A 13,702-nucleotide genomic window follows, 5' to 3' on the forward strand; every position below is an offset into this window, starting at 1 on the left:
AAAGAACCTACGTGAAACATATCTGATATTCCGGATAAAAGGTATTTTTTTTTCAACCAAGTAATATCAGTGTCTCGGAGAAATAAGTGAGGTTGAGAAGGGATTCAGGTTTGTTCAAATCATGACCCCCGGTCGTTCCAAACCATGTATGTTTCACAATATATTGGTTTGTAATTCTTACAAATGTTCAATACCTTGAATATATTTATTTGAAATGGTGCACATAAGCATCAACATCTTCAAATAGTGTCATTTTTTAGAACTTCAATGTCTTTTAATTCATAGAAAATGCTCCATATTTTTGTCATAGTTTAATTAAGATCAAATAGAAAACGAATTAATTTCAATCATCAAAAACTTGATGTGATGATCCACTTTTCATTAGAAATATCACTTTGTACCACACCAATGGATTTTTTTTTATAGAAAATAACAGAAGTCCATGCATAAACTTGTGGCCAAATTTTTATAAAGCATTTAAAAAACGCACTCTGAAATGGTTGAATGGTAAGAACACCAGTCCATAGATTATACCATATAGACAAGGTCTCGATACGTACCACCAACACTTTTGGCGTTTATGTTTTGATTTTCTTCGTTTTTGTTTACATATATTCTACAAAGCTAGTGAGAAATTGCCCTTATGCAAAAATGCATCATAATATTTTAAAATATAGATCATATGAAAAAAATGAATAAATCTGCAAAAGATATAAAACTGCACGTACTGCACATCTACGTGTACACATTGTGTCCTAAATACCTCCAAAGTGTTAACAAATTCTTTGCAGTTGAAAACAGTCACTGTTCGTTTAATATATGGCCAAAATTTTAAGTTCAAAGGAGCCGAAATTTTAAGAATAATTATGGAACCGAAATTTCCTAGTAATATGCATATCTCTACACTGTGTCTTAAATACCTACCAAGTTTTTGAAGGAGTTGCGCTTATAAAAAAAAATAGGACTGACTGATCAAAATCATTTTACCCATTACAAATTCCTTGCGTGGGTTATAATAATGTGTGAAAACAACATGCAAAAACAACTCTTTTTTTTTAATAAATATACACACATTGAAACTCTTTTTTTTTTTAAATAAATATACACACACTCATGTAAAATATGTACACATTTTGAACAAGTCAATCTTGCATGAAGCACCATAGAACTAATTACATCAACAGAGGAAGTTAAAGATAATGTTCATTTTCTATGCGAAACAAATATATCCTGAGTAGTCCACATATATGATTTTCAAATTCAAATGGAAAGAATTATAGCAAACTTCCGTAATGTAAATGTTTAAAATACCAAGGAATGAGTGTTTCATTTTAACGTAATTTTGAAATGGTGTTAATCTTATATGCTTGAAATTGGAAATAAAAAATTAATTCGAGGACTAAATACTTCTTTTAAAATGCATACATAAAAGAAAATTCCCTTCGGTACATATACTTTACAAGCAGTTGTTTCTCTTCACTCCATACTTTAAAGGGACATGGTCACGATTTTGGTCAAATTCTATTTTTTTTATTTTAATTAGCTCACCTGAGTTGAAAGCTCAAGTGAGCTTTTCTGATCACATTTTTTCTGTCTTCCGTCTGTCTGTCCGTCTGTTTGTCAGTATATTTTTTTACATTTTCAACGTCTTCTCAAGAACTACTGAGCCAATTTCAACCAAACTTGGCACAAATCACCCTTAGGCAAAGGGGATTCAAAGTTGTGAAAATTAAGGGCCAGGCTTTTTTTGAAGGGGAGATGATTAGAAATTATTGAAAAATTTTGAGAAATTTTCAAAAATTTTCTTATCTAGAACCATTTGGCCAGGAAAGCTGAAACTTGTGTGGGAGTATCCTCAGGTAGTGTAGATTCAAAGTTGTGAAAATTATGACCTCTTGGGGTAGGGTTGGGCCACAATGGAGGGTCAAAGTTTTACATAGGGATATATAGAGTAAATCTTTAAAAATCTTCTTCTCAATAACTAATTATAATCAGCCAGGAAAGCTGAAACTTGTGTGAAAGCATCCTAAGGTAGTGTAGATTCAAAGTTGTGAAAATCATGACCTCTTGGGGTAGGGTTGGGCCACAATGGAGGGTCAAAGTTTTACATAGGGATATATAGAGTAAATCTTTAAAAATCTTCTTCTCAAAAACTAATCCGTCAGGAAAGCTGAAACTTGTGTGGAAGCATCCTCAGGTAGTGTAGATTCAAAGTTGTGAAAATCATGACCCCTGGGGGTAGGGTAGGCCACAATAGGGTGGGGGTGGGGGTGGGGTCGAAGTTTTACATTAGAATATAAAGAGTAAATCTTTAAAAATCTTCTTCTCAGAAACTAATCAGATGATTATTTATAATTGTTAAGACTTTGGTCCCAGGACAATTCTTCAGCCTCACAAGAGGTTCGGAGTTTGATGTTGGTTTATATCCCATATAATTATAAACAATTGTTAAGGATCTTTTTGAGAACTGCAATACTCAACTTGTGATATGACTATAAAATCATCCTGTTAGAAAGGGGACTGATGATTATAAACATAAGAATACCCAGGGGAAAATCATGACCTTGTGTGGAAGCATCCTCAGGTAGTGTAGATTCAAAGTTGTGAAAATCATGACCCCTGGATTTTATTTATACAGGATCTACATGTATTATCGTACATTGTCCAGATAGTTTGTATCATGACTCCATTAACGATCTCCGATCCTCAGCAAAGTTCGATAACTCTAAATTATCCGGATATTTTATTCGTACAATAATTCTAACTCTACTGTTAGTATAACCATCAGTTACACAACTGCATGCTTGGCGTAGTGGATCCATGGAGCACTCCCACTTATAAACACCTTGCTATAGAGTTCGACCCAATCGATGCACAGATCTTTTTTTAACTCAACTTGTTTCTTTATTCCATTATATCCACCGTAGGCTTTACAATAACTTTGTAAAATGCATTGATACTCTCTAAAAAATTAATTTTATATCATTTCATTTATAAAGGTTGAAAGAAAAATATCATTCTTATGAGGAAATAATACTTTGAGGCTGGGGATCGGAGAACGTTAAGCTGATTTTACCTATTGTTCCTCAGGTGAGCGATGTGGCCCATGGGCCTCTTGTTATTTATATTGCTTAAGGAGTGCATTTCTAATGATAAAATGAAATTTGAGAGTCGTTCGTACAGTTATAAGCAAGATACAGGGCTCACGGTTCTTTAATTGTCATGTAAACAAGGCTCGTGCCCCGTTTTTGTTTACATAGGTTTAATATACAAGAAAAAAATCTTTTTTCAAGCTGATTCGTCTATCTTCTTACTCATTTTAAGCATTGTTGAACAATTTCTAACGTTTAACACATTAATTATAGGTTAAAACCATAAATTTTTACTTTAAGATTCAAAATGTTAACAAAAGGGCTGTTAACATAGCATAGAATTATAAGCTCTGTAACTCACTTATAACTCAACAAACGACAATTAAATTTTGGTTGCCTATTAAAAATGACCTATCAAAGCATTCTAAACATTAAAATTGGGAAAAAAAATTTGACCAAAAATCGTGACCATGCCCCTTTTAACTGAAACATGTGCATATGATATACCAGTAAAAAGGCGTGTTATTTATGATGAAAACACAACAAGTTAGATGTATTGTATATGTTTTGTTTTTATTGTTGTCATATCAACACAATAAATAATACATTTTAACAGTATTTTAATTTACAATTGTTCAACTGACCAAATTCTTACATAGAGACCTACGTGTATTAAAATATACTTGAAAATCCCTGCACATCTCCACCAAAACAATTCGCCTATTACTAAATGAAAAGTCATGCTCTTATTAACAATGCATAAAAAAACTACAATGGTCCAAAGTACTCGTAAAAACCTTAACAGACATGGGAACAATTAGTTTAAAGTACCCGACATTTTCTGGCTTTTTAAAACAATTTTGATATTTTCCTGGCAAGTAAAATATCAAAATCATATAAAAAGCCAGGAAAACTTCAGATATTTTGGACCACAGGAACAGTAGGAAATGAATTTTCTTCAATTTATGACCAATTAATGTGAATTTTGCTTCATTATTTGCGATTATTGTAAGATGACGCTACAGTTAGTAATGCTGCTACAGGGAACACCAGGACAAAAACAAATTCCAACACAACAATTAAAACAGCAAACAGTCGGAACAAATCTCAACAAATATTGTCAACAATTATCACATTTCTATTTCTTTTCTGACTCAGTGTTTTTTTTTTCTTTACACACTGATAAAAGCTTGGGAGATTTCTACAAAATAAAAATCACAACAAGCAATATTAATATTAAATAGATGTACAATGTTGTACAAGAAAGCCAACTTAATAATAAATCTCCCTTTTTCTTATTCCTACACTCAATATATTCTGCCACCCCCCTCCTTCCCATAAGAGCAGTAATGCAAGATACTCCTTCTAATGTGCATAAACTGCAACACATAGTAAGTTTTCTTATTCAATCCTAAACTTTACTGAAAGCTTGTAGAAAGAAAAGTGAAGGCATTTGGGTGTTAGTTAAATGTAGGTCTTGGGTAATTTTACTTTCATCATTGAAAAGCAAATATCATTTTAGAGGGAGATCTTTCAAATATGTTCCCAATTACCTCCCTTGAGTGAAAGTAAATTCACATACATTATGCATGTTCTAAAATTCTATTAGTTTTAATAGTGAAAAATGATTTCTAATTCATATAGTCAATACACATGAAAGGCGGAAAATGAAATGGAAAACCCTGCATAGAATTGATTGTTACTATAAATACAAAAAGAAAATAATAATGAGGGAACTATGTGTCTAGTATAGTTAAGACTCATTGAGGTAGATTGATTTCAGTCAAGTCATTCCCTAGCTTGAGTCTTAACTTCTTTGGATATGGTTTCACTGGGCTGACATTGTTAAAAAGTTCATTGCCATTTCTTTTCACTTTGCTCTCTATCTCCAGCAACAAGATGTCTTCCTCTTGGCCTTTGTTTTTCCTGATGATTAATTTGGGGACCTTTTTGACCGGTGAGGTCTCGTCACTGTCTTCAAACGATGAGGTCACGGAGTAGGAGAGTTTGCGCTTTTTGTGATGCTCCCTCTGTTGTTTCTTCGTCAGACACTGGTCAGAAAGCGAGCGATACATGTGACAATTGTTATTGGGTTCCGCCCACTGTTGACATTTTTCCTGACTGGACGAAACTTTTGACCTGGGTTTCAAAATGGATCCCCACATTAGTTTTTCAAAGCCACTTATGGGCTCTGAAAAATTGAATTCTGTGTCTTGATCAATTCCTACTACATCAATTTCACAATCATCTTTCTGACAATCATTCAGGAAATGCTTGTCTAAACACTTCACAGCTGTTGATTTTGCACTATCACCTAAAGAGTTTGAGCGACTTAGAGTGCAACGTTCCTGCAGTCTTGGACTTTGTCTTACCCCATTGAGACAACTCAGATTTCGAGTTCTAGGACTTGACTGAACCGAAGCTGATGATGATGATTTAAGTCCTGCAAATAAAGACTCAAATATATTTCTTCCATCAACCTCACACTTTTGGCCCAAAATTTCACTGTCCTGACTACAATCAACATTTTCAGTTTTAATACTACCTGATGCATCACTGTAGTACTGTGGCGAATGACAGGTGTCTGACCCAGTTACACTGGTCCGCCGGAGCCTGGGTGAGGAGGTTAGAGATGGCACTGCGGTGACATGGAGTTCTGATAGGTGAGGGGGCTGACTAAGTGAGTTGTCTGATATATCACAGTCTTGTCCCTGAGGTGATAAGTTTGGACAGCTATCGTCTCTCTCTGATTTTACGGAGCGGATTCTTGGACTCTGACGAATAGTTCCGACATGCTCCGTCTTTATGCTGGGAGGTGGCTCTGTGTTTGTAATGTCTGAACAAGCTATCTCACTGTTTGGCATGTTTTGGCAAATTCTACGTAACCTTGGACTGGATCGAGGAATGGAGCTTGAGGAGACACTGTTCACAGACTCCTGTTTTCTGGGAGATGCTGTCCTCTCAACACTACATTCACGAGAATCTTCAAAGCTAAAACTCATCCTTTTGTTTGGTGATTTGATTTTAGCTTCTAATGCCCCTGTGTCTTGTTCTGATACTTTTACACAAGTTCCTTTTTTCAACTGAAATCTTCCATTTTTCCCACGTTTATTATATAATCTTTTCCTTTTGGCACTTGGACCTAAAAATGTTATCAAAACTATTACAACAAAATCTCCTATCATAGAGACAAACTCATTCACAACCAACCCCCTCTTAAACAGTGCATTTCAAATTTTCATAAAATTCAGATACATTAATTCTGTTTTGTTTCGCTGCTATGATACAAAACCCGGGTCAATCACCTTCACCAGTTGATGACTGTGAGCGAAGACTGTGGTGAGGTTTGTCCCCAAGTTCTTTAGGATCTGGTAACTTTAGGCCCTGAGATAAAAGAATTTCTGCATCATAGCGAGTGATCCCCCTCTTTTTCAGCTCAGATTTCTTCAACAGATGTGATTGTTTCTTCAGGTTATCATCTCGTATATTCCAATTTTCTGTAATAAATAGTACTCAACAATTAACAAAAATACATAGTTATGTACAGTTGTGTAGAAACCTCAAACAACATAAACATCCTACAACCTCTGACATTTGATCATTTCATAGACCAACTTTTGTAAGTACTAGAGTCATCTAATCAGCTTATTTAAAACTGAAAATCACACACTGACCAATTCTAGAAAATAGTACACATGAATCGAAAGGCAAATCAATCAGTTACATATACCAAGGGTGACAATCCGTTTTCCTTTTCAGAGAAAAGAAACATCGCCATCTTCTTCTCATGTGTACATTAACATGTATATAAATTTCTACTATTCAGTTTATCAGTTACAAACAATTTCTGGAGGAAGGTAACTCTTTGATTAGGAACTCCTTTCATAATCAAACTCAAAAATTGATTTACAAATGAAAGAAAAAATTTGGACGAGATTTTTTTGAGCCCATTCCAGTGGTGCTTGTTCAGTAAGGAGATTATACCAATTTCTTTTGGGTTTGTTTTGGATAAAATCTATAATCAAACCATAATGGTTTAGTTTCAAATCATCTAGATCAATAATTACTTATGAAAAGCTAAATGTATTATATCTTTAGCAATCATCAGCTGCCTTTCATCCAATTACCATTGCCGTATGGAGCAGCCCCAAGCATCTCTGCCACTGGTCTCGTCTTCTCAGTGTCAACTTTTAGTCTGGTCAGTCTGTCATCTGTGTCCCTCAGTCTGTAACCCTTTTCCTCAGAATCTACTGAAGGTGACTCCTCTACTTTAAATGCTCCTGTCTTCCTCCTGAAAAATAATTCACAACACATCAATTATTTACACTAAAGAACATCAACTCCGAACGAGGGTGATTAAAAGACACATTACAGAGTTAAATTATTCTCCTCTTTTAATATATAAAATGAATTCAATAAATTTTAAAAGTTCTGGGTTGAAGACTTTTGAATAATTACTCAAACATACTAATTTCAAAGTAAAAAAAAATATGCTCAGAGTAAAAATATAAGCCTGTAGCTTCCATATACACATCTGTACACTTTCGGAGTTACCTTTCACAAGTTTCACATTCACACAGACAATTGTTCTCGCCAAAGAAATCTTCTCCATAGAAACAGGTGATTTCTTCCCCTGGGTCAATGTCACGGAGGACCTTTACACAAGCTGTGTCCCTCCCAGTGGAAACAAACTACAAAACGTAAGTTTCATGTAATCTACATTCAATATTTTAATGTCTCTATCTTAATGGTTTATGTCACTTAAACACAACAGCAGGTCATCTCTTATAACTACCGGTAAACTTTTTAAATATTCAAGGCTACATTTTTAAAAAGTATGTTTAAAAACAATCAAGATTTGTGATAAAAATTTGGGTTTCCAATTAAAAAAAAAAAATCAAAATATATACATATACATGTACATATAATAAATTTTATGTCAAGAGCAGCTGAATTTGTGTTTGTTTTTTTTTAAATTTATTTATTAAAAAAAAAACTTGAATAGAATTTTTATCTTGGTATATTGTATTCCTACACCTACCCGACAGTTGGCCCTACAGTCATGGTTGATAAAGCTAGCCGGTCCTAACCACAGCTGAGCACAGTTCTTGCGACAGGAGTACATCACACTGAAATCATTGACCCCCTGCTTCAGGACTTTTTCTTCCTCTTCTTTGGAGAGTTCAGCAATACACCCAACCAGCATAGGGATCTTGTCATTTTTGTACCTAATAATAAACAACTAATTAATACATCATATCAAATTCATAAAGAGGGTTTTCAAAAGATGCAATTTAGGTCAATTGTAGTTAAACATGCTTTGATTCCTTCATTATTCATCCAATCTCAACTTATTATACTGGGACTGCTGATGTACAATATAGATGGTACTGTTTTACTGAGGTTTATTCATTTTTTAAAGCCTCCTGAAATTTCTTACTGGATGTTGTTTTTTTTTAAAACCCTGTATCTTTCTGCATATCTCATTTGAAATCGGTTGCTCAAAAAGGAAAATTAATAGTCTTGTCCTACAACATGGTGGCCGATGGGAGGTAACTTTTGCCAAATTATGTCTATCGAAAACCGTCTATTAAAGAAATTCATAAATGAGGCAGATTTTAGATGTACTATAATAACATAGGTAATCACAGATTACAAAGCTCACCGAGACGAGGCATCACCCCTATGAGACCACCTTTATCATATTGTATGAAAATCATACTTTATGATCTTGGATATTCATGGATTCTGTTTTGACACAAAATCATATATCATCTGTTAAAAAATTGTATGATAATCATATGTTCATATATTTATCAATATAATAATATAAAATTAAATATTGCATCCTATCATACTAACAATATATATCATATAATACAATAAGATACTGCAATAAACAAAGATGATATTGTAAATATGAAATGACATTGTATTGTGTTAAACCTTATTGTATTTGATCACATAATACAACATTATTATACATAATACAATATTGTATTATATGATACAATATAATATTACATAATACATCATAACATTGGAACATATGATATTATATTGTATAATATAGTATGATATATTGTATTGTATGATATTGTATAATATTTGATACATAATACGATATTGTATTATATGATACAATATAATTTGATATAACATTGTATCATATCAAATGATACAATATTATGTGATAAAGTAAAATATTATATAATACAATATCATACATACATATTGTATCATATGAGACAATAATATATTATATAAACCAATATCATATTATACAATATCGTATGATACGATAATATATAATATTACAATATCATATAATACAATTTCGCGTGATATAATTGTAAATTACAGAAACCAATATCATATTATACAATATCGTATGACAATATAATATTGGATCATAATATACAATACTATACAAAACAATATCATGATACAATATCATATCATAAAATATAAAAAAAATTGATACAATATCAAATTGTATCATATAACTTTTTACAATATAACATATGATATTATATTGTATCATATTAAACAAAAGTGTTTCATATCATACAATACTTTATCATAGGAATCATGTTATATCATTTAACAACAACCTCATCTTTCTATCAAGCAGGTTTAAGTGAGGTAGGAGATTTCTTTAGCATCCTTGATAATGGAGATCAGGCTCTGCATCTGAAGCAACCTCTGCGTTTCATTTATAATATAGTTAAATCAACTATGCAAGCTATCATCTATAAAACATGTGACCTGTTCAAAAAAATCTAAACCTCATCCAGCATCCGAAACCTTTGGCTCAGATTCAGCATTCAAGCCTGTCAGGTGCATCAGTATACATAAGACGCATCTCCATGCAAGTTTGGTGAAGTTCAGACCAGTAATAACTAAGATATCATCATCAGAGGGCACTAGCAATTAAAACTTAACCTACTCCAGCATCCACAACCTATGGCTCAGATTCAACATCCATGCCTGTCAGGTGCATCTGTATCATAAGACACACCATCCATTAAAGTTTGGTGAAGTTAGGACCTGTAATAACTAAGATATATTTTTTAGCATCCTTGATAATGGAGATCAAGCTCTGCATCTGAAGCTTCCTCTGTGATTCACTCATATTACAGTTTAGTCAACTATGCAAGTTGAAATAGTACTATCATCTATTAAACATGTGACCTGTTCCAAAAAAACTTAACCATATCCAGCATCTGAAACCTATGGCTCAGACTCAGCATTCAAGCCTGTCGGGTGCATCAGTATCATAAGATGCACCATCAATTGAAGTCTGGTGAAGTTAGGACAAGCAATAACTAAGATATAATCATCAGAGGGCACCTGTTTCAAAAACTTTAACCAGCTCTAAAAACCTTAACCTCCTCCAGCATCCGAAACCTATGGCTCAGTTTCAGCATTCAAGCCTGTCTGGTGCATCAGTATCATAAGACGCACCATCCATAGCAGTCTGGTGAAGTTAGGACCAGTAGTAACTAAGATATCATCATCTGAGGGCACCTGCAACAAAAACTTTAACCAGCTCTAAAAACCTTAACCTCCTTCAGCATCTGTAACCTATAGCTCAGATTCAGCACCCAAGCCTGCCTGGTGCATCAGTATCATAAGACACACCATCCATGCAAGTTTGGTGAAGTACGGACCAGCAGTAACTTAGATATTGCTATCAAAGGGCACCTGCAACAAAAACTTTAACCTGCTCCAAAAATCTTAACCTCCTCCAGCATCCGAAACCTCTAGCTCAGATTCAGCACTAAAGCCTGTCTGGTGCATCAGTATCATAAGACACACCATCCATGCAAGTTTGGTGAAGTACGGACCTGCAGTAACTTAGATATTGCTATCAAAGGGCACCTGCAACAAAAACTTTAACCTGGTCCAACAACTTTAACCTCCTCCAGCATCTGAAATTTAGGACTCAGATTCAGCATCCTAGTCTTTCAAGTCCATAAGTAGGTCCAGATGCATCATCCATGCAAGTTTGGTGAAGATAGGACAAGTAATAGCTTAGATACAGGACATACAACAAAAACTTTAACCAGGTCCGGACGCCGACGCCGACGCCGAGGGTATAGCATAAGCTCCCCCTGACTTCGTCTCGGTGAGCTAAAAACAAAATCCTAGCCTTAAAAAAAAAACTTCTCCTAATTTGACTAATACATTCGTAACACAAGATTAAGACACTAGCAGGAATTTTTTTTTTGGAAACATCAGCAATACTTACCAGTGTTTTGTGGCACATATCTTGGCCCCTACTCTTCCCTCCATGGAGTATCTGTGACAAGGAAACAGTTTGAAGCCCGCTCTACGGTCATACATCCGCAGGTATCTACACATCTACAAAATTCAAGTCAAAAATGCAATAAAACTTTCAACAAAAAATAAATGAGTCTCAGGGAGTTAAGGTTCTTCATTGGATCTTAAATATTTTTACATAGGGTTAATAAAGCTGTGATTATTTTCCTGCACCACTGACAGCATTTTGATAGATGGCCACAGTTTTTATTGATTGTTTAAATAATAAATTCATAAAATACAAAAAAATTAAGCCTTGTAATTTGACATACATGCTCCTTCAATACAGCTTGCTGTGCTCTGCTCTTGTTCTGTATAAAAGCCTGAACAGGTTCAATGCGGAAAATTTCATCAAGCGCAGTGTCATATACATTGTCTTTAACGAAATGAGCCATAAACTGTTTGACCTCATCCTGGACTTTCTGCTTCACTGGACGGTGTCTACAATGAAGAGAACAATAAACCACACTTGAATATTATAGAACCCTTCATTGTGACTGTGGCAGTTATTTGAGAATGTTTGGTGAAATATGATGTAACATTAATTGTCTAATTTACATCATTGATTATCTACAAACTACAACTTTTCCAAATTATATGAATATGCCCTGCAAGAAAGCAGTACTGCAGTTACCGTAAAAAGGTATATTGCTTTACAGAAAATAAAATAAAAATGTATACACATATTTCACAGAAATAAATGTTGTAGTTTAACTTGAAAGATGCTTAATGAGGCTGTTAATTAAAGGAAAGGAAACAATAAAACTGTGAATGTAGGTACATGTAAAACAAGATTACCTGATATTCATTTTGTGAGTTGTAAACCCTAGGTAGGGATCAATTGTGACAGAGGATGCAAGGTCATCATTGTCGCACAATTCCCTGGAGGTCATCCCCGTCGTGGGTCGGCCTGCTCCCTCTATCACCATGGTGACTGAAATAGAATTTAACAACATTTGTAATTTTACTTATGTTTAATTGTCATTCAAAAGTCAGTGCATTGCTATCTATCTCTGTTTCCAGAGTGCATCCTAAAACTCAATTCACTATCTAAACATTGTTGTACTGTGTTAACTGTGAGAGGAATGATTCAAAGATAAATGTTTTGCACATTCTTTGAAATTATTTCAGCATTTAGTTTTATTTTATTTGTGTGTCTATTCATCACTCATCAGTTGTGATTTTGACAAGACATAACATTTCACTTGTTTTTCATGACTCTAAACATAAATGTTTAATTAAAATTAATTGTTGTTTTTTTTTTTAGATTGTCAAAACTTGTTAAGTTGAAAAGGTTTTTTTTTCATATATTTATAAACTGATAGGGTCAAAATTTTTTTATAGTTTTGAAACAATTATTTTTTAAAAATTGCTTTCTTTTTAAAAACACATATTTTTGTGCTGTACATTTTTTTTAATCCTTTGTTTGCCAATATAAGTACTATACATTGAAAGTACGCTACAATAAAGGTTAAAGAAGTATACGGAGGGTAAATAGTAAGAACCGCTACAGCCAATCGCAGCTCAGAATTTTCACTTTTGAATCGAGGGGTAGAGAGAAACGGGTTCGTCCATTAACTAAGAAGAAAACATTGAATATCAATATTTATGCACTGAAATGAAACACTGTACTAACAGACACAGTTATTCAGTCTACATGTAACATTTTTTCTTTCATGACAATAAACCTAACAAATGACAGATAATAGTATTCGTGATAATTAGGTCAAACAATCCAACAGACAGCTTCTTTTGTTAGCCAGAAATATTCACATAACCTTGGCTCAACGTACAAAATGCGCATACAACAGAATGATTGGTACATAAAGAACGTATCAACACATAGACATAAAATATCTACCATGGAAATCGAAAGAATTTCCGTTTTTCTCGAGTACCTGTGCCGATTTTTCTGTGTATTGATGGTTGTCCTCTCTCTGATTTTCGACTTCCGCAAAATAGTGCAATACATCAACCTGGCTTGAAAACTAAACACTTGTATATCTGTAATGATTTAAAAGAAATCTGTAGCAATAATTTGTATATATTTTTATTTAGTGATAAAATACACAAATATACAGAGACAAAACTTTGAAGAGGTCCGTATGGTTATCGCGGATGAATATACAAATTTTACTCTTTTGTTTTGAAGATATGTTCCTCGAGAAGTTAGGCGAGGGAAATTTGAAAAGGCTTCCACCTCTACGGGGAAAATGGAGAGAGAGGAAAAATCAATTTACCTTTTCTGATTATTACAATATATTTATTTATGTTCTAATTTTAAG

General features: G+C 33.7%; 1 protein-coding gene across 3 annotated transcripts; it reads right to left on the minus strand.

The window, feature by feature from the left end:
* Window positions 1-3,648: 3,648 nt before the first annotated feature.
* Window positions 3,649-13,408, minus strand: LOC128159760 (histone-lysine N-methyltransferase KMT5B-A-like). 3 transcript variants are annotated; one of them, XM_052823124.1, is made up of 10 exons: window positions 13,279-13,380; window positions 12,216-12,351; window positions 11,690-11,858; window positions 11,347-11,459; window positions 8,134-8,320; window positions 7,647-7,783; window positions 7,220-7,383; window positions 6,398-6,589; window positions 5,638-6,234; window positions 3,649-5,535 (listed from the first exon to the last, which is right to left on the minus strand). In XM_052823124.1, exons 2-10 carry the CDS (start codon window positions 12,344-12,346, stop codon window positions 4,853-4,855), a joined length of 2,373 nt encoding a protein of 790 aa, XP_052679084.1. In that variant the 5' UTR covers window positions 12,347-12,351; window positions 13,279-13,380; the 3' UTR covers window positions 3,649-4,852. The 3 variants fall into 3 exon arrangements, with proteins under 3 accessions (XP_052679084.1, XP_052679015.1, XP_052678946.1); XM_052823055.1 differs by having other exon boundaries at window positions 3,649-6,234; window positions 13,316-13,408; XM_052822986.1 differs by having other exon boundaries at window positions 3,649-6,234.
* Between the last annotated feature and the right edge of the window lie 294 nt (window positions 13,409-13,702).

This window comes from Crassostrea angulata, chromosome 1 (genome assembly GCF_025612915.1).
Source record: "Crassostrea angulata isolate pt1a10 chromosome 1, ASM2561291v2, whole genome shotgun sequence".
Lineage (NCBI taxonomy): Eukaryota > Metazoa > Mollusca > Bivalvia > Ostreida > Ostreidae > Magallana > Magallana angulata.

Bases quoted from the DNA above. Each gene is read 5' to 3' on its own strand.
- LOC128159760 (XM_052823055.1), bottom strand. From the start codon at position 12,346: ATGGTGATAGAGGGAGCAGGCCGACCCACGACGGGGATGACCTCCAGG. The intron at 7,384-7,646 runs GTAACTCCGAAA...ATTATTTTTCAG, and splicing joins GAATGTGAAACTTGTGAAAG to GAGGAAGACAGGAGCATTTA. The intron at 6,590-7,219 runs GTAATTGGATGA...TATTTATTACAG, and splicing joins GGCTGCTCCATACGGCAATG to AAAATTGGAATATACGAGAT.